The sequence below is a fragment of the Melozone crissalis genome, unplaced genomic scaffold, assembly GCF_028551555.1.
Source record: "Melozone crissalis strain CALT ecotype California unplaced genomic scaffold, PUWL_Pcris_2 ptg000016l_1, whole genome shotgun sequence".
NCBI lineage: Eukaryota > Metazoa > Chordata > Aves > Passeriformes > Passerellidae > Melozone > Melozone crissalis.
Window position 1 is genome coordinate 53,018,908 of NW_026535794.1, and position 22,416 is coordinate 53,041,323.

Below are 22,416 nucleotides of genomic sequence, written 5' to 3' on the forward strand. Positions count from 1 at the left end.
CCTTTGTAATCATCTCTCCCTGCAGATTAGCCTTCATCTTCCCTTTCCACTTGGCAGTATGTTTGAGACACAGCAGTAAATACTGTTAAACAAAAGACCATCTCCAAGAAATAAGATGAGCCTCTGACATCCTAACACTGTTTTACAAACCTCACAGATATTTTAAAAAATAAAACGATAATTACAATTACAGGACACAGTAATTCTGCTGCATTTACCATGTTTTCCTGATGTCCTATTTTTCTATTGTTACAGAAACTACCATAAGAATTTTACAAAACAAGCTTCTTCACTGTCCATCTACTTATTTTGCCTCATTCATTGCAAGCTCTTAAAGAGCCATTTGGGATTTTATTCATTGCTTCGGATAAGCAGCGAGTTAATGTTTTTTCCTGTACATCTTTTAAAATTTATTCAACATCTTAAGAAGGCTTATCCACACAAACAGCTGTCTCTCAGCTAATATTTGCATTCCTTCTTCAACATCAGTCATTTCTTCTTTGTTCTAAACTAACCAGCAGGGCTTAGTATGCCAGTTTCCCTGAATGGACATGTCAGTCAGAAACCTGACCACTGTGCTTTTCGGCATAGCTAATACTTACTATTAAGTCTTCTGCTTTGTCTTGTCAGCTAATAGGAATTAGGAGCAGATTAAAGCCTATGATAGCAACTTTCATTTGAGAATTTGTAACCCTTTTGGAAAACATTAATTCTTAGAACAGACTCAAGAAGTAAAACATTGCCACCCACATCTGAGGTGAAATATAAGGAGTCCTATATAGGACAGCAGTCCTATATAATTGTGGTGGTTTTGTAAAAACTACTACAATAACAAAGCTGAACAAGACATTTTAAAAAGGCAAAATTAGCTTGAAATCACAGGTACAAAAGATGGGCCATCATTAAGAAATTAGAATCTGAACAATTAGAATTCATACATTAAGTCAGACAGTCTTGAAAAAGTGTCAGCGTGATTTTAATGATAACCAGAACATGGGCTTCTTGTCTTGATGAAAGCACAATGTCCTCCTAGAAACATGACTGGAAATGACTTCCTGGGTGTCCTGGATTCAGCTAGGGTAAATTTAACTTCTCAGTAGCTATTAGAAGTGCTGTGTTTTGGATTTGGAATGAGAATGGTACTGATAACACACTGATGTTTTGGCTTTTGCTGTTTTTATCCCAGGTCAAAGACTGGTTTTTCCCTTGTCTCATGCTTTTCCAGTGAGAACTTAACAAAAGAAACTGGGAGGGAATATCTGGAACAGGTGACCTGAACTGTCCAAAGGAATATTCCAAGAGATTACCACGGAATATTCCAAGAGATTACCATGGAGATTACCGCGCCCAATATATAAACTGGGGGGAGTTATCTAGTAGGAAAGTTGATCTGGGTTTGGGAAAAGGGGGGCTGGCATCAGTTAGCAAGAGGTGTTGTATTGTGCATCACCTGTTTTTCCTACTACTACTACTACTACTACTACTACTACTATTATTATTATTAAACATTATTACTGTGTTTTAATTTATTATCAATTATTAAACTTCTCCTTTCTCAAAGTACAAGTTTACCTTTGATTCTCCTTCTCATTCCATGGGGGTGGGTGGGGAGGGGGGGTAGGTTAAGTGAGTGACTGCATGGTGCTTTATTTCCAGCTGGATTTAAACCAGACACTGGGTCATGGAGGCCAGCAGATACAGCAATTGGTACATCTTATCCCAGCTGATTCAAATTTCTTAGCTAACTAACACCATTCCTGCTTCAAAGGTCTTCTACCCCAGGAAGGAGAAGTAAAGCCTTTGGTACAGTCTCCCACAGCATTCTCCTGAAGAAGCTGGTGGCCTATGGCTTGGACAGGTGCACTCCATGCTGGGTTAAAAACTGGTTGGCTGTCTCAGCCCAGAGAGTTGTGGTGAATGGAGCCACATCCAATTAGTGCCTGGTCACTAGTGGGGTTATTGGGGGATGCCCTGTTTAATATATTTATTGATGATCTAGATAAGGGGATTGACTGCCCCTTCAGTTTGCAAATGGCATTAAGTTAGGCGGGAGTGTTGATCTGCTGGAGGGTAGGAAAGCTCTGCAGAGGGATCTGGACAGGCTGGATTGATGGGCTGAGGCCAGTTCTAATAGGTTCAACACAGCCAAGTGGCAGGTGTTACACTTGGGTCATAACAGCCCCAGGCAGTGCCACAGGCTGCGGGAAGAGTGGCTGCAAAGCTGCCTGGCAGAAAAGGACCTGGGGGTGCTGGCTGACAGCAGCTGAACATAATCTAGGGTGTGCCTAGGGAACCAAGCAGGCCAATGGCATCCTGGCCTGTATCAAAAATAGTGTGGCCACCAGGAAGGACCAGGGCTGTGATTGTCCCTCTCTACTGGGCTCTGGTGAGGCTGAATCTCAAGCCCTGTATTCAGTTCTGGGTCTCTCACTTGAAGTAAGATATTGATGTGCTGGAGCAAATCCAGAGAAGGGTAACAAAGCTGGTGAATGGTCTGGAGGGTAGATACTCTAGGAGCAGCTGTGGGAGCTGGGGTTGTTTAGCCTAGAGAAAAGGAGGTTCAGTGGCGGCCTCATTGCTTTCCACAGCTACCTACAAGGAGGTTGTGGTAAGTGGGGCATAGCCTCAAGATGCAGCAGGGGAGATTCAAGTTAGACATGAGGAAGAATTTATTCAATGAAAGGGTTGTCAAGCATTGGAATGGGCTGCCCAGGTAGGTGATGGAGTCACCATCCCTGAAAATGTTCAAGAAAAAAGTGTACTTGGCACTTAGTGCTACGGTCTAGTTGACAAGGTGATCAGTAAGAGGTTGGAGCCAATCTTGGAAGTCTTTTCCCACCTAAACAATCCTATCATTCTATTCTCCAAGTCCATATTCCAGGTACAATTCTACATCAAACTATGAGGTTGTTATCCACACTCAACATTTCTTCTCCCCATATTTCTATATAAACACACAAAACTCATGAGTGGCAGAGATTATGAGATTCTGAAAATGTCTGCTTATGCCTTCAACAGGAATTTAATTTTTTAAAATTGTCCAAGAGAAGATGCAGATCAGAATCAGGTGTCACCTGATACACATACATCTAAGTGCCTTAGAAGAACTTCAGTAAATGGAAACATGGTAAAGCTGTAAGCATGCTAACTGATACATAGATGGGAGAGATCAACGGCTTCTTATCTCCATCTGTGCTAATCCTGGAACATGGGAGAAGACAATAAAATTGAACAAAGGTAAATGCAAAAACTGAAGAAAGCAAAGCTGTTTTTTTTACTTGCAAGGCCTAAATAAAGGGAACATGGGGGGACAGAAAGCTTACAACTGACAAGCTCAAAATTATTTTCCTGCTGGAATGACTTGCAGTCATCAAGCCTCCCACTTACAAGAGGGACACAGGCTTTCCCAACATCTGCCTCTCTAAGTGGGTCCAGTGCAGAGCAGGAAAGGACAGCTAGTGAAAATATTAGGGCAAGTCATGATGTTGATAAGCAGTCCTGGAAAGAAAATGGAACACAGAACACCAAACCCTGGGCTTTTCCCCTTTATGTCACATCAGACATACCAAATTGTAGACATACCAAGTTTGACCTAGAGGATTTCATGCCCATGTACTGCAGGATTCTTATAGATTCCATGGTCTTGATTGTTGGACTAGCTGGATGCTGGATTCACCCTGGCAACATTCCTGTTCTTTTTTTTTCTAACTGAAAAGTGTATGTTTTTTTTTTTTAATTAAGATTGTGCCAAGTATAAATAGTGCTTTCACTAAATAACAAACACACACAAAAAATGGGTAGAACACAATGTTCTCGTTTTAAATTGATTAACAGGCCTCTAGTGCACCGAATGAGATTTAAATCAATGTGTACGAAATTGGCAATAACAAATCAAACCAGCAAATGCAGGGAAAAAGGGTAGAAATAATCGATTTTGTAAAGGAACATCAAAGCAAATATTTTTGCAACTTCTGAACTAAAACATACTAGAAAGCTGTGTCATATAGTCTAAATTATCCCTGGTAATTTATCTTGTGCTCAACCACAATCAGATTCATGCCCTATCACAGCAAGTAATTCCTAGAAGGGAGAAAGCAGGAGGTGCTTCATTCCTTCCTTCAGCACTCTATCAGCTTCAGCTCTGAAGTACTCCCCACATCTAAATCCTTCTTTCCTTCCCTCTTCAAAAACTAAAATATCTGCCCTCGGACTCACTGTGTAATGGTCAGGAACTCCATTGTTTTCCATTAATGAGTATCTAAGAATGTAAAAGGCCAAAGCAAGGATGATTACACCAGTGCAGTGTGCTGAGTGGTTGCTGATCTCTCCATAATTTACTAAACCACAGAAGGGAGCAATATGATGTGCAGATATTACTATGGCTATTATGTGACCGTAACAAGAGACATTCCAAAAGCAAGTGGCTAGGAAATACCAGACTCTTATTGAACCCATTAACAAATAAATGGTTTGTGTAATGGTCTCCTTGGTGCTGCTGAAATAAAATCACTCCAGTTCCCATCTGTCATACTTTTTATTTCTTCATATCAACTCTGCACTGTATTGCAAGTCTGCTAATTAAACCATTCTAAATCTAACTTACAAGTTCATACAGTATCAGATGCCCAGTAAAGTTAAATTTAACCCAAGTGTTTTCTTTGAAAAAACATGTACAAAGAAATTAGGGCAACAGGGAGGAGCCCAAAATTGGTGCAAGAGACTTGCACAGTGAAGTCTAGGGTGTGGCCAGGGATACTTATAGGGATGGCTCAGCAGCTCCACAGTTAGTGCTGCTTAGGTAGAGTCCATGAGAGAGCAAGAAATGGACAATAAGCTAACGGAACCTGCAAATGGTAGCATTGATCCTGGTTTTCATTCTGTCCTACTCTGCTTTAAATCTGCAGAACTGTGCATCTGGACTAACTCAACGGGAAGAAGTCTGATAGATGAACACTTACAGAATTATTTTACTTAATAATTTAACAGATGCCAGCTTTTTCTTATGTCACCTCTTTCCTGTTTAAATCCATTGCAGCTATGTCTACAGCAACATGTTGTGTAAAGCTACTAGGAATTGAAGCATGCCTGCAGTGGTCTAAAGCTAGTGCCTCCTTGGTGACAAGCATCACATTCCAGAGAAGAGCAGCACTGATGCCTGGTCATCTGCTGCCCCAAATCCCACAGGCACCTTGCAAGAGGCTCTTCCCCTTCTCTCCTAGATATGCCCTTCTCGAAGATCTGTGTGAAATATGCAGGTAAATCTGGGCAGAAAGAACACTGAGAAGTATTTTGGGAGCTTTTGTCACATAAGGTTTTTTCCAATCCATTCTGATTTTTTATGCTAAGACTGATTTTAGCTCTTTGTGTTTGCAATTCCATTGAGATGATTAAATAACCTGTCTTTCATATGGATGAATGAGGAAATTATCAAGACTGATAAGTTAAATAACATTTAAATATGCAAACAGCTGTGTGCTGGAAAGCACAGATATTCCTCCTGGGGTGGAACAATAAAAACACACATACCTGCATACTGAGAGTTATGGGCTGCTGCTCAGGAAATCAATGTTCACAAAGAAAATTGTTCGTACCTCCCCTACTCAATTTGTGCTTGTTAGATAATAAATTATGAGCACTTACCTCTCAAAAAGGGTGTAAATCTATGAATGTAAATCTATGAATGAATGATAATAGGAGTTTCAACCACACCAAGCTGAAAAGCCAATAACAAGACAGAGGAAAAAGCCACCAGGAGCATGGACCTGGATCCTTTCTTATTTAGCCACTGGTACATCTGAAATCTGTCCTAATGAAAATGCAACTGACCCTACTCGCCAATTGTGTTCTGTTTTGAAAGAAAATCAGTAAACATTTCCAGAAAAGTCAGTGGGGTTTCAGCCCATGCTCCACACCTAAATCTGAACTGTAAAAGCAAGTATTGTTAAACTGCACTCAGAAGAGACCTTCATTACAAACGAGTTTTCTTAATATTTAAAGAAAATCTCAACCATCCCTACTTAAAATGAGAGTAGGGAAACTAAAAGGAAGGAAAAGGTTATTATTTATAACATAGTGACTGTAGTTATGCTGCAGCCGGAGGACCAATTACATCCTGGTTACGCTTTCCAACTCCACTAATTCGTATAAATGAAGTGCTCACTACATGACAGGGTAATTGCAGTGTAAATACAATAGACTTTATATAACTAGATACTGAAAAAGAGCCTGTGTTACTGAGGTGGCAATAAGAATTAATTTGGACGTGTCATTAACCTTCAAATTCTTTGAATCAGTGATAATTAGGATATAGAAAAGCATAACCAAAAATGTAATTACACTGAACTAAGGGCTCAATTGTGCAAGTATTAAGAGGCTGCTCATGGGAGTAACTATGCTTGAACATGAACTGAGTATGACCAAATTAGGCTGTAAAACACTACTGTGGGTTTATAAAGAAACAATATGGAAGTGAAAAAAAAAATTAATGACATTTTTCAGAAGTAGCATGCGGATGGTTGTTCTGATATCAAAAACACTCCCTTATATTATGTAGCTAGTGGAGTTAAATTCTGCCAGGAAAGCCCCCCTTGCCTCTGAATGCATGTTAGCTGTAGCCACTGAAATGGCTGATGTATCCCTTCTCTAGGACATTTCATAGCAAGTATACAATGAGTGCAGACAGGACTTTGTAACACAAAAGTGCTAGTGCTCCCTATGTACATCCAATCTTTGTTAATTCCCCTCTAAGAGGCCCCACTAAACTTCTCTGATCACCTTCTGTGAGCTATGACAGTTTCCTAACTCTAGACACCACAAAGTTCTTTTGCACACAATCACAAAATTGCTTCTTGAATGCCTATGGAAAACCAAGGACATACTGAATTGTCAGTTCGAATACTAAAACGACTCCCCAATCAGTGTAAAAATGTCTTTGAATTCAAAGACTCATGTTGTCATGTTAGACCAGTTCATGATGTTGGCCTACACCAGTGGCAATGTATGAGCACATATGCAGGCAGGGTGTGGACAGCCTGCTGCTGTTGTGAAAGAAATCCTGCATCAGGGACAACCCAAAATGGGCAGGTACTTCCAACAGGTGAGAAACTCACACAGGTCACTTTCCTTCCACAGTTTATGGATCAGTTACTTTTTTCAGAATTATTCACATAGTTAATCAGGGAATCCACTCTCTTTCAGCAATTGTTTCTTAGCATACATATTTTCTGCTAGGTGTCCTTTTAAATTGGAAAGGGACCATATGCTAGCAGAGAGAACTTTGTATTTGACTGCTTCCTTTCCAGTTATTTCCCCTTCTCATTTTGGCTTGATTTTTTTTTTTTTTCATTTCTGAATGACTAACCTTTGCAGGTAAGAGGGGGAGATGCATAGGGAATATTGGTGGCACTAACAATGCTGCTCCTTGCCTTGTACTGGAAGGCAGCTGCAGCTGGAGGAGCTCTGGCTATTTCTCAGCTCAAGATAAGGAAAGGGGATTCTCTTGCTCACTTTTAACAAATACTCAGTTACCTAAGCATACCCACAGCTTCCAGAGAAGTGCTACTTCCCTCCCTGGAAATGCTGAGCCTTTCAAGGTACACGGCTTACACTTGTTGAAGATGTACCTGGCTTGCATTCTTTGCTGTGATTAATTGCAGCAGCCTTATGTTGTGTTTTCCATAAACTTCTTTTTTAACTTCAATTGCTGAACAGTGCAGAAGCCACTAGAAGTTTCTGTTCCCTCTTTATTTACTGTCTGTTGAAGTATAATTATACCTACGCCCTGCAAATCAGACTTTTGCATTTGTTCCATAGCAATGTCCTAGAAACATGGACAGTTTTAAAATTCACTCATCACAGAATCAGACATGAAGTGAAAAAGAAGACACAGGTGAGATTTTAAAATCCAGCCTTCCAACAGAATGAGAGATACAGCTGCTTGTACATGCACACTCTCATAAAATCCTGTCTTGCAGCACATGTATGGAAATGAAGCAGAATCCTTCATTATCAAACGCTCCTCAGCAGCCCACACTCTGACGTGACAGCACGTAATGCAAATATTTACAGCAGGAAGTCCTCAGGAATGATCAGTCACCATCAAATAGCAGCAGCTTATCAAGCAGTAATTCCTGCTGTGGGAAACCCAGCTGAGGCAGCATTTTCACACAAACACAACGAAGAAAAGGTCTCTTTCAATAATCAGCTCCAATTTACACAGCTTTTCCCACAATGCCAAGTGTATCTGACGAGTCCCACCACGATCTGTGAGACAGAAACAGTGGCATGAAAGCTCCAGAGGTTCAATCAGCTGAGGTTCTTTGCATCAAATACACAGTGAGTGAATGCTCCCAATTTAGTGAAGACATTTGTCCTGAGGCTAAAGCATTGATTCTCCACTTACTGCCATTTAATTGTGATGTATCAAATTTATCTTTTCAGGCTATAAACTCTTAGGGAAAAAGGTTCTTCTTCTGCATGCTGTTCTCATGCCAGCTTTATTTTACTACAAGAAAACCTTGTTCAGATTGAATTATTTTTATATTAACAATATAACACTTCCATATTGCTAGAATTAATTGCTGTAACCTGTATTTCTTTCTACAACATCTGATGTAAAGTTGAATCAGTGGTGGCAATATTATGAATAAATGAAGAAAAACAAATACAGGAACATTCCAGATGTTGCAAAAATGCTCTTTTCTACTGAGAAAACCGTTTGCTCATCCATACCATGGTAATGTTTATGCTTTAGTAGTATAAATTCCTGTGCACAAGCAACACTGCTTTCCACTAGTTCAGAAAAAAAGGAGCCAGCCAGGATGTTCCTTTTCTTTTTTTCCAGAATTGCAGGTGCTCTTTTTTACTGTCATTACCCCCAGGCCTATCTGCTGCCCCAAATTCACATTTAAGCTTCTGCCATGTATGAATTGACCAAAGTGCACAGCCCTTCATTCCCAGATATTCAAGCCTGATGATTCACAGGCAATAAAATGTGACAGGACTTTTCACCAACAAACGAACTGCAGGGCATCTTAATCAGCAGGCAAGGCAGCTCTAATAACTGGGTTACAGCATGAGGGGATAAGCTCAAACGGAGCAGAACATTCATAAGACGAGAAATGTGAGATGCTACTCAGCCTAAAGCACCACTGGTGCTATACAAAGACAACCAACTTACACAGCAGCTTTTTTTTTCCCCTTTGGAAGTGGGATTCCTTTCAACTGCCAGTTAGACAGTCTCAGCAGCATGTGAACAAGAATGGCAACAGCTTACAGCCCCCAGCATGACTACTTCCAGCTTCTTTTCCCTTTTCAATTGCAGCAAACTGCAGTCAGACAGACAATGGAGGATTCTTTTTTTTGTTGCGGTTGTTTTAGATCATGGTGTTAGGATACTGCTGGTTATCAGTGTTTTCAGACTTGTTGACAGGACACACACCAAGCAGCCAATATGCCAGCTGCTGCCCCTGATGCAGAAACTGCCACGCGCTCGGAGGCTTGGACAGACAGAACCCACTTGGGTGGCTCTGGCATCAGCTGCAGATGAGTTAGTGCTAGCAGTAAAAACACTGTCTCCAGAAGGTCACCTGTCCTCAAATGCTGTTTCTCAAAGGACACCTGCTCTGGATCTTTTTCCTAAGCTGTGCCAAACAAAAAGGTTTGCTTATGCAAAAAACACAAAGCCTCCTTCCTTCTGTCCCTCTACTGACAGCCTAAGAGTCAGTGAATTTATGACACTATCACTACAATGGCAAAACTCTCTTTGGTTTCAAAATACTTCAGGCTCGACATCCACAATATGATCCCTAATGAGATTTCCCTGTAAAGCTATTTTTTCTAACACACTTAGGCCCATCAGACACTGCTTAAACTCCTACTGGCTGCAATAGAGGGTCAATTTCCAAGTACTGACCACAGGATGGCTTCTTTCAGAGGGGATGTGCAGGAAGCTGTCCCAGGATCTGAAGAAAGCTTCCCCTGAGCAGTAGAGGCCCTCTCTGCACCAAGGCCACAGCAGTCAGAAGACCACAGCTTTTGTTGGTACTGTAAGAAATGCCATGCCCAACACCCTGGGGCAGTGCTCTGACCCCCTGGAGCAATGAGAACAACTGAGGAATTTGATAATCCTCCTCCACCAAGAAGGGCCCCATGTGTAAAGTCTCACTAGGGTAAGAAGTGTCAGGGACCTCTGGCATGAGCTACAGGCATGGTGCTTGAGTGGCACAGCCCTCAACTGATTGCACAAAATAGTGAGATCACAGTCAAAGGTGAGTGTTTGCAGTGCTAGAGATAATGTCTGCACTTTGCACAGTAATATCCAACTCACAGCAGCAGCTAATGCAGAGGCCCACGAGAACCAAGAGAAGAGTAGGGCTGAGCAGATCCCTTGTAATCCCCTCCCCCACCTTTGCAGTGGGAGTAGCACCATGTGCCAATGGTACAGGATGCTATAAAACATTCAAATACTTCAGCAATAAAGGTTGGACATGTACTGCAGAGAGGCAAATGGAGAAAGCCATCTGATGGTGTCAGCTGGGAGTGGAATTTGGAGGATCACACTTAGCTGAAAGCCTTCACACAGGCAAGAGTCAGCCCAGTATTTTCTTCCAAACTGTGAAGAAGTTTTAAAATCTATAGCACTTTTCCCTCTTTGCACTCATACAGAAGGCTCTGTCCAAGTTCATACTCCATAACTTTTGCTGCCATTTCATTGCTTTTCCTGTCTTCACTTAGTATTTGAATTACAATGCATCAAGTAAGTCATGCAACAAAATCAGGAAGAAGAAAACAAGAGACAAAAAGATGCTGCACCTACAGCACTGCTGGTTGGCCTTTCTGATCTGCAAAAACCCACACAGGCTATTTTGAAACCTAGAAAGGCAGGAAAAACTAGAAGATTACAGAAAAAGAATGCTATTTCCAAGGACACTGGCTGTGTCCTCAGACAGAAAACCATTATTTGATAACACTATTAATCATATTTTGATTTTTAGTTGTGTACAGTAAACTCAACTAAAGGTCATAATAGGCAGCCCTCATCTGATTTCTATAAAGACCATGAGTAGTGCATGAAGAGGATTTTCCTTTAAACACAAGTCCTGCCTTGGCTGTTTTATTTCCCCATAAATACATATGTAAAGGTCTCAGCTAAAGAACTTGGAGAGATTACCTATTTGCATATTACAAAGGCACAGGTCTCAGACATTCTTCTAATTTCATACATACTTCTGATACTTAATAATTAAAGAGTAACCCTTCCATACTAGACCTGAAAAATTTGTGCACTTGGCTCCAACTCAGGTCTAAGACATGGATGAGAATAATGCAAAAACAAATTCTAATCTCTCAGCTAATGGTATTCATTGCCTGGGTTGGCTGGCTTACCTTTCAGAGAAGACAGGGACTAAATCAATGGCAGACATTATCCCACTAAATTACAACAACTGGGAAATCAGCAACAAGTCCTGGGGCAACAAGATGTGACTCACTACAGGCTAAAAATAACTTTTCAGCATCCCTCACAATGAAGATATCCAAGGCCATATCCTAATGTTCTTCTGAAGACAGCTCAAGGAAACTCTCCAGGCTCTAAAACTGATGAATGGCTTCACCATGAGCACATCAGAAAGGTGTAATGAGACAAGAATGTCTTTTAGTCCTAAAAATGTAGGATGTACAGCAGCCCATACCCAGCATCTAGTTTGCAGATATATTGTATATCAAAAGAAGGCAAGGAGAAACCATCAAAAGTCTTTTCATGGCTCAAGGGTGAAAAAATGAATCCTTTCTGGCTCTGGTGGAATCAGACACAGCCAACACACAGCATGGGAGACTCTTCAGCCTTTCTAGAAATATTAAGTTTGGACTGGGAAAAAAAACAATAAAAAACCCACACCCAAAAAGCAACAACAACAAGAGGAACAAAAACAAACAACACTTAAAAAAAAGGTTAAAAAATTAAGTGATGTCCACTGAAACTGACACATACCCACAGGTAAGACAGTTCTTTCCTGAACCCATCTTCCAGACTAAACAATATCTGACCTAGTCTTTTTCTTATGCTGGTTGGAGTACAAGTTCTCAGCTCATGCAGGTCTCTGCCAAGCCTGGCATGCAGTGAAACACTGTCAGCAAGGCCAGACAAGATTTGGAGGTCATCAAGTCTCTTTGTGGGCTTCTAAAAGCTGTTTCACTCTCAGGGTGATAAAATCTCCCAACACCAGACTAGATATATAGCTTTTTAGAGCTATCTAAGCCATAGAGCTTTGCTAGGCTCTAGCAAATCAAAAGTGTTTTCAGTGAAGCCTCAATCTGTCAAAAATGATGTTCAGTCCTTTGATAGATCAGGTCCCAAGAGCCTACTTCTTACCACTGATGGGGGCATGTCACAGTTGTTCCTGGAACTCAGAGGCACTGCTGTAAAAATGCTCATTTTGAAAAAATCACTTTAAAAGAGGAAAATCTTTTCCCTTTCTGGACACTTACTGTATTTACTGTCCAAAGATCCAAAATCCTCTAGGGGTATCACCCAAATCTCACAGCACCCAGCAGAGACAAGAGAACTTTACAGAACAGGATACAGCTAGGATGTGGGACTTGCCCCAGATCAGAGAGGTTATCAGTGACAGATTCAGAGCTGAATCTACATTCTCTTGGCATACAAACCCACATCTTCATGGAAAGATTACTCACTGTACCACAATACAATGAAGTGCAAATATGTTCAGTTTTGATATAAAGATATATAAAGCATGCAGGGAAAGGAAGGCATAGCACAGTAGGATATACATAGGAAAAATAATAAACGTAACTTACAGGAGCTGCATTGTTTTTCACTGTCACGCTTGGAGTCGTGGCTCGTAGTGCCCCACTCACACCATGGTAGTACTTGAAGCAGATCTTTGTTTCAGCTGAAAAAAAATCCAAAAGAGATATTTAGGATTTAAAAAAATGCTAGGGGCAATCTGCATGATCAGCTACAGCTCACAGGCACAGGGCTGGCAAGTAGCTAAATTGCAAATGGTTCATCCTGGCTGGATGGCACAACAGGATACCTCCTGCCTCTGATCTCCCCCTTTGTCAGGGTGAAATCTGGAGTTTGGTTCATGGATTTAACACAGTTAAAATCCAAACCTCTTCTGAGCCAAAGTTACCACAGACAGACCTTAGAGCACATGTTCAGCATCCTTTAGGAAGAAAAAAAGTAGGGACATATAAATCTTCCCTGTTCAGACATACCAAGCACTAATGTGCAGAGAAATTTAGGAACTTCCTTAGGACAAGATTGCATAGCTGCTCATTGACAGGTTTTACTGTGCCAATTTGTTCTGACCTTGGTCAGGGCAAGGATGTAGATCTCCACAGATGAACTGCTTTGACAGTTACTACATTAAAGCATTTTCAGGAATAGCAGAGTACCACCAGACCCTGCCTTAGTGTATTTCCACTGACTTCTAAACATCTAAATTAGGTGAGGAACACAGGAAAGGTCATGAGTTTTCACACTCATAGTGCTGCTTTTTGCCACATGCATTGGCATTCAAATAAATAATATTGAGGGAAATTCATCTCAATAATTGTATCAAGGCACAGAAGTGAAAGCTGCTTGTTAATCAGCCCCTCACAACCCCACTTTCTTGTCTTCTACAAGAAGGAACGACAGTTCCAGCCAGCTTCTGTGTTGGTCTGTGACTACAAACAGATGCAAAGTGCTGCTATTTGCCTTCATGCCTGGAACTGGGGACTTGCTGTAGCTCATCCTGGCCTGCCTGCTGGCATGCCAGAATTTTCTTCCACAGTAAACTAGATGTGAACTAGCCTGGTATGTGCCTCGGCACAGTTGGGATCCAGCAATTATGCAGTGTTACATGTGTAACAGGTATGTTTGTGGGATCTGAAAAATGCCTGTTTAAATAAAAGCAGCTTTCACATCTTCTAGTTCTAACTGGATAATGACACGGAAATGTTCATCTGTTCCAAGACTTTCCTTAAGACCTTGCTTTGTAGCTGCTGCTGTAGCTCAGGGAAAACACCATCCTTTGCTGGTAGAGTCACAAAAATGCTCATTGCAACTACAGTTACAGTCCATGTGTGAAAACAATTAAAAAACCCATTTAATTGTTTTAACATACAAATTGTATTGCAGTTTTAATACCAGTAACAAAATTACTCAAATCACTGCAGCTGTGACAAAAAATATTAAGAGCTGAGACTGCAACCACAGATTATGGTGCTGTGATCTGCCGTTTGTAGATCCAAGAAACAACCATGTAGCAGTCCAGGTGGAAGCAAAACCTGGGACATGAAAAGTGGTGGACACCCTCAAAACCACAGGCCTGAAATGTTTACCCTGGTACCCTACACAGAAACATAGGTGGAAACAGAAATCCTGATACCTTTTGAAAGACAAAATAATTTTAGAAGTGTAAAGCCTTCCCAGCTTTCAGATGTCACTCGGGAAATGAAAAGCAAAGTGGTGATGTTCCCAAGTACTCTGAGCACTGCTCACTTTCAAGGGATTTCCCAGTTCTCTAACCTGCAGGAATGCACAGCATTTGAGTGTCCATTGATGAGAAGCACAGTGCCCTTTCACAGCACACTTAATCTGTGAAAACCATATTTTCCATCCCCAAACTCTGTTCTTCACCAGAGGACCAGGTGCACATTTCGCTCATACAGTGAAAATACAGCCTCTCCCACTATATGCACAATGTGCACATGTGTCCCATTTACTTCACAGCATTCCACAAGAATTGGAACAGAATATAGAATCCTTCAGCACCTCCATGAGGGGCTGTGGGGCCCATCCTGAGGCTGAATTCATAACTATACCCCCAAATGAAATTCTGCAACTTTAAGAGATTTACTTGAGGTGTCAGTACAGCTGAGCCAGCGACCCTGCTGTTGCACCTGGGAGCAGCAGTTGTTTCCTTTTGGCAGCAAAAAAAGCTGGAAGAGCCTGTGGGACAGAAAAACTGCAAGTCCAGATTGTATTTTCACGTTGTAATTTTCTCTACAGGACTTTTAACAGCTCAGCAGCTAACTCATTTACTCACTGAGAGGACAGCAAAAGCTGAGGATATCACAATAGCTAAAACATGCAGTTCTCACCAATTATTCAAATCTTAATTTTCTTCTCCCCTGGAGATTTTTAGCTACAGTTTTCATGGAACATTGAGAACTAGAATAAAGAGAAGCCTTTAAAAGAATAAAATTAACTTTTGTAGTTAATGAAATATAACTCCAGGTATTAGCTGTATGACAATGTTCAGACCCCACAGCAGGAAATCTTGTCATAGATTGATAAGTAGGAAATCAGTTACCATGTGAATCAGGAAAATTTTAAAAGAATCCATTTAATTAAACTAAAAGTATTAGAGATAACAGAAAGAGAGAATATATCCATATACAGTCAATCTGGGTATTTGTAACACTTTCAAGGACAAAGGATAACTAAGATGATAAATATGTCTTTGGTAAGAACCATGTGGTTACTGCAGGATCCTCTCAGTTTCATGTATTTGCAACCAAAATGCCCACATACAGGTGGAAACCACTAGAAAGCAACTCAAGATAGTTGCAAGTGTCACACCCAACCCAAAACAGTGGCACAGCTGGAGCCATGCATCAAGCAGAGGTAGAGGTGGTGATTACTGAACAGCAAAGATTTCATTCAGAGAACAGATCTGAGAGAAAATGTCGTATGGAGGCCTTCACAGGTTGAGAAATTGCTCTAGAAGCAACAGGGGAACAACATTTTCTGTCTTCTAGATTCCTCTCTCCCCTTTTTGCTCATATTGCTTTCAGATTGAAAATATTATGCAAATGTCTATTTTCAATGGAGAGAGGAAACTTTAGCAAGTATAAAGCCTGCAAAATTATATATAATTTCTTTAGGTGTAAAAACGCCATTAGGATCCTAGTTGGCCATTTTTTGGCCATGAACCATTCTTTACAAAAAACATTGCTGGTGCCATGTTTTTCACTGCAACAGAGTCCTAACATTTTAAGCCATCTGAAGATTGCTCTTGCATTCCTGAATCACCTCTGAGACATTTCCAGAACAGGTGCAGGAACCTGTGGGCTTGGTACCACTGCCTCTGCAGAGGGACAGAAAATACTGGAAGTATTGGTAAGGCAGTGATATAAATTAACCTGAATATCATCCAGCTGGCATTTGTAAATAATATGTAATTACAAAGACTGTTTGGATTGTAGCCTTGTAGACTACCTTGTTCTGAAATAAATGAGACGATTTAACTCAGTCCTGCTGCCCTAGCTACATGGCAGAGTGCACAGGTCGAGAGCAGGTGTTGTCTAGTTAATCCCCAGTCATAAATAAATGTGTACCATTGTAATTTTCATCTCTAATTATTTAGAGATCACTGGATCAGCAATGTAGTTATGATATTGAAGTCAGAAAGTAATGAGGTTAAATTCTTCTTTCAATTAGGAAATATGTCAGTCAATCTGGTAAATCTTCCAAGAGATGAGATGCCTAAAGATGCTCATGCCCATGGCAACAACCAAACTACCCAGCAATTCACATGGATAAAGAACAAAACAGCATTGTACTCCCTTTACACCAGGCTTGGTGTCTCCATTTGTGCCACTTTTGGCTGGAGTAATTTGCTTCACAGTGGCTGGTTTGGGGCTATGTTTTGGCTTCCTGCTGAACACAGGGGTTGATAATATAAATGCTGAACACAGGGTTTGATGTTTTTGCTGTTGCTGAGCAGGCTCACACAGAGCCAAGGACTTTTCTGCTTTTTGTACTGTCATATTGAGGATTAGACTGGGTGTGTATAGAAAAGAGGGAAGACACACATCTGGGACAGGAGACCCAAACAGACCAAAGGGATATTCCAGACCACATGACATCACACTCAGTATATAAAGTGGGAGGAAGAAGGACAAAAGAGGGAATGTTTGGGGTGATGGTGTTTGTCCTCCCAAGCAGCAATTATGTGCAATGCTCTCCTAAAGACAGCTGAACACCTGCTTGCCCACAGGAAGTGGTGATAGAATTCCTTGTTTTGCTTTGTTTGTGTGTATGGCTTTTACTTTCCCTACTAAACTGTATTTATCTCAGCCCACGAGTTATCTGGCTTTTACCCTTTCAATTCTCTTCCTGATCCCACTGGTGAGGGAATAAACAAGCAGCTGTGTGGGACTTTGCTGCTGGCTGGGTTTGAACCATGACACTGTCATACACTGACTGTATTACAGCTCTGTGCTGCATTGGTATAAATATGAAAATCCCCAGTTGTATGCTCAGATTCACCACTGATCACAGTGCATATCACATATCACAGATGCATAAAAAATACAGTTGCCCTAAAGGAAGCTGCTGTGCCCTCAAGGCAAAGCAAGGCAAGACAATCAGAACCAGGCAAGAGGAGGGGTGATTCTGTTTCCCTCCTTGCACCAAGCATCTGTGTGGGCCACACAGGTTATGAGGAAGGGAGGGGAACTGAGATGTACTTCATCCCTGGACACCACAGAGACCACTCCCTATTCAGAGGAAAGCACTGAGAAGTTTGACTTTTGCCAGAGAAACTCTGCCATGAGGCTTCATCTCCCCCACAAGAAAAAAAAGTTAATTTCACAAAAATTATTTCACTATCAAAGCCCTGAGTTATCTCAGTTACCAAATCAGTTTGGCAAATTAACTGGAACATTAATTTACCCGCTGAACATAATTCAGGCAATAGTTTACACTGCCTCTGCAACCACCCAACCCCTGAAGACACTCAGTTCCCTATGAAACTGAAGTGAGATGAGATAAAATCCAGTAGGGTCTGCTGATGAATTGCAAATGGAGGTACTGAAGGTTGAAAGTATCCAAGAGGTCTCCTAGTTCCCATCATCCAGCCACTTTTCTGTCAGTGTTATTTGTCCTGTTAGTTTATTAGATACCCTTTCCCTTTAAAATACTTCCCCTCCTACTCCTTCAGAGTTATCAAAATTGCCCTAAATGTCTTCTCAAAAGTTCATTTGATCTTATAACTAATAACTCATAACTAATTCTCTGTTGCATGCTTACTAAGGTCAACCTGATCTCAGAGGCTTAGTTTACACTTAAAGGTGGTTTTATTCTTTCAAATATAAAATAAAGCTCTGCCAAGATTACACAATTTCTCTTTCTGAGCTAAGAAAGCCCCAGAACGCCCTAGTGAGTATTTCAAGGCAGACCATATTCTTTGGGGGAGGCAGGAAGCATCAGCTGGTGTTTGCTAGGAGCGTGTGATGCACCTGGGGCACTTCAACAAGCTTGTTGTGATTTACTCCCATGACACTTTTTGTTTCAGTTAAATAGCTGAGGTGACTAAGCATTAGGTAGGCATTTCTCACTGCTGTAAAAAACCTCTCAGGGAAGCAATGCCAGTCTTAGAAACTGAGTCATTTTTGATCAATTCAATCTATTACTAAAAGAGCTGTTGTTGCTCTTTTGGGCAAACACTGTGCATAAAAAATGAAAGGTGTCAAAACCAGTAATGAAAAGGTAGCTGTCTCTGGTAAGTGGTTGGGAACCAAGTGAACCAAATCAGACAGCAAAGCAATTAAGTTATGAGTCATAAAATTTTCCCTAGAGAGAAGCCAGAACTGGAATAAACAAATATATGATGCTGTGCTACAATCAAATCGCTGTGGTACCATCCTGAATTAAAGCAGCCACGATGATCTCTAGAAGTGGAGACAGCTTGTGTCAAAGTGAAGGCTGTGAGTCAATGGAGGGGGTAGAACTGTTTGAATACAATAGGAAAACTGGCAGAAGCGTATGAAAAAAACAGAACAAAGAATTACAATGGGAAACCAAAACAGAGAGAGATTAAAGGCAGTTTATATGCAGAACTAAGTGACTAAGCAATGTGTTTGATGGGAGGGGAGGAGAGGATTGAGATTATAACAAAATCACTGCACAGAATAGGACAGGGCAGAAAGCAGAGTGACTGCAACTGTGTAAACAAGACTAAAAAACACTAGAAGAAAAGAAAGCAGGGAAAAGGAAACAAAGCAAGGAAAGGCAGATAGGGAAAGAGCAAGTCAAAGTTTAAGAAGAAAGAAAGAGTCACTGAGACCTTCAGGCAGCATGGAGCAGCACAATGTATGAACTGTATCAGCAGCTACCTGTGAAACCTGATGTGCACCTCACATCCATCTCTCATGCCTGACCTCCCTTTTCCACCTGCTGCTGCCTCCAGTGCCCATCTCCTCTTTATCAATATCACTGGAAGGTAAATTGTAGAGAGAAGGTAAATTCTGCAACACAAAGAGGTGAAACCTAGTGTTCCTGCATCAGCATGAGTCTTTCCCTAAGCATCAATAGTTTTTAGATAAATTTTGGTATTTTCTCTCAATATTGTACCTGCCCTGCCAGGTACAACATCGCGAGAAGAATTAATACTCATAACAAAGATAAAAGGTCAAGTTATTACTGGCAGATCTAATTTGTACTTACAGCATTGATACATGGTACTGTTTATTTCCATCATGTAGGCCTGCTGCTGCTCCATGCAAACAATGGCTCTTATTTCTGGCACTCTATCAGAAAAACTGCCTGTTCCAAGCATTGGCTGTCTCCACCAGGCAATGGTGGCACTACAACCATCAAGGTGGTTTGCTATTCAGCTGCCTATGGACCATGCATTTCCTTAAGCTGTAGACTGCATCTCCTCACAGTATTTGTTTAGTATCACAACCACCTATGGCTTTCAAAAAGCGCCTCAGTTTTTAAACAACTAACAGTTTAGTAAGCAAACAAGGTCTAAACAGATGTGTTCCTTTAATCTCTGTTGCAGAATTCCTTCCAATTTTCTGATGGCTTTTTCCTTGCTCTGCTCTAAAATGTGCATAAACACTTAACAGACTTCTTTGGAGAAACAGCAAGACTTGAGATTTTATAGTTTCACCTTTAGGATAACTATAACACTTCTTAGCAAGCAAGCAAGAAGTATCTGGAGCCAGAATTAAAGCTGACCAGTACATATCAGCAATTTGAGGCACAAATATTTGCAAGGAAACTCTAACAGCTCAAAAACAAGCAGTAGAACACTCAGAAAATTTCTAATCAAGTGTTAACATAAGCGAAAAATCCACACTTGTCAAGATACAGAAATGCACAGTTAGGACATTCAAATAATCTTAATTCAGCACCAATAATATATTTCAGTATTTGTATTTGTGAATGATATTTGAAGAACAGATAAGATAATCTTGGTATTTCTTTTACCTTCAGAAATTGTTGCAGAGACTGTTCCTACCCAAGGGCTGCACACTGAGGGATGGAGTTATCTCCTTTATAGCAGGAGAGCTAATTATTATCATTTATTATATCATTGATTCTTTGTTCTGTTGATCTGCAGACACTCTCCCCTACTGACTTCCACTTTTATTTCCTTTGCTTGATACTTTGATTCAGCACCTACCTGCCATGACAAGAGTAGTAGGGGAAATTACTACACTAATAAAAAATGTGTAGTCACAAATCTTCATATTCAGTGGTCCAATCTCCTCTGTTCTAACTCGACCTGTTTGAGCTCCCAGTGTTGCAAGCTCCATACTATACTGGTTTTGAGTCTAGCTTTGAACAACCCACCTCTATTACTATGCTGTTCATGGGAAGTGACATATATCTGCTTGCACTGAGAGGATTTTCAGGTGTGGACTCCTGAGCCCAAGACAAAATCACACCATGTTTGCCTTATGAAAATAAAAGCATCTAGGAGTTTCTACTGGAGGACAGAGACAACAAAGTGTCTCTATAAACTCCTGTTCAGGGAAAACATACAGATCTAATTTCAATAGGCTGCTGCTTATGTGCTGCCCTCACAAAAGCTGTACTATTGGCAAGCCTCATTACTAAAGAATGCTAGCAGCTGGAATGGATGTGTGCTTATACATTTCAGCACTTTTATGTATTTATCCATACAGGCAGTACAACAGCATTGCTGATTATGAAAGTTGTTTGACAGTTTTCATTATAAACTCTGTTTCCAGATGCTTCTACATTTTCAAATATACATACATTTGGAATAAAATTTTGTGTGCTGGACATCCGCCTTGTATCTACAGAAAGGCACAAGAAGAAAATTTCATCCAGAAACTTGTAGCTGAGGATTAGGAAAAACCATGATGTTTTTACCTATGAGAAATTTCTGAAGACTTTTTTTTTTTTATCCCCCAAGTTAATATGTGCCTAATATAATGGTTTCTGCTCCATATCTCCTCATGTTCCTGTAAAAATACATTAAAATTTATCTAACTTATAAGCCTCTCTAAAAAATTCAGTTTGATATGCTCATTTGAGATATCTTTGATTTTACTATCTAAATGCTCAGGAAATTCTAGCTGTGCTGAGCATGTTCCAAACTGGCAGCACCACAGGCTGTTTCTGCAATACAGATCTAAGTGTCCCCTGGCTGTGCCCCATTTGGAAGCAGGAGGACTCCATCTCTGGGTATCTCCCCAGTATCCAAGTAGCATGAAAGAGGAGAATACGAATCCACTCTCAATTTGCCCCCCTTGAAGGAAGAGACAGAGGTGGGTGGCTGGGGGTATTACAAGCATAGGGTGGGAAACAGGAGCAAGGACAAAACTGGGTCAAATGGTGAAGAAGAAACCCCTGTGGTTTCTGGTACTCACAAGTCTGAGTAGAGAAGGATTTGAGGGGAGCAGGGAGCAGAGCACTGTTTCAGTCTTGCTAGAACAAAGGAGCACTGCCAGCTGCCTTATGGGGGGAGCACAATCCGTGTGCAGGGGCTCTGGTATTCAAGCTCCCAATTAAGCAACTGCAGGGGGATGGCAATGGGATCTAAGGTCAATCTGCTGGCTAAAATTCTCTCCAGACAGGCAGGAGTTGGAATGCATTAAAATCTACAGCCATCCAACATCTTTCATGATAGTCCAGTTCATCATGGACAAGAGTCTGTACCATCAAGTGCCCAATAAATCTGGTATTTAGATTATCAAGGCAGGTCGAGTGAGGCAGAGTAGAGCTAGTCAAAGCTTCCACAGATAGCCATCACAGGAAAGGCCAGTGGAAGGATGCCAGTGCCCACGCAGTAGTTAAAGATGCTAAATGTCTACAATAAAAAGCTGTCTTAGCCCGTTTGTAGCTGGGAAGAGAACCTGCAGTTTGTGTCGGCACATGTTCTGCAACTATTACTCCAGTTCCTAAATTTTATTATGTAATGAGAGTAGTGAACCTGAAATTTTGTTTGCTCAGACAGTTCACATTCTTGAAAATAATAATTTCCTCCTAAAATTATCTTCAGATGGGGAGTGGGGAAGGGGGCTGGGGGAAGAAAAAAGACAAGGACACAGCCTTACCATTGCTGGCACTGAGTCATCTCCCATCCCATTTAAACCAACAGAACTATTTCTTTCATATTCATAAAGACAGCAGGATTCAGC

General features: G+C 40.9%; 1 protein-coding gene across 7 annotated transcripts in view; it reads right to left on the reverse strand.

Moving 5' to 3' along the window:
• HECW1 (HECT, C2 and WW domain containing E3 ubiquitin protein ligase 1) overlaps positions 1–22,416 on the reverse strand; it is a 254,267-nt gene that overhangs the window by 110,918 nt on the left and 120,933 nt on the right. For all 7 annotated transcript variants that reach the window (XM_054273221.1, XM_054273223.1, XM_054273222.1 and 4 more), the window contains one exon: positions 12,817–12,911. In XM_054273221.1, the coding sequence (XP_054129196.1) occupies positions 12,817–12,911 (95 nt within the window). The remainder of the gene's footprint in view (positions 1–12,816; positions 12,912–22,416) is intronic.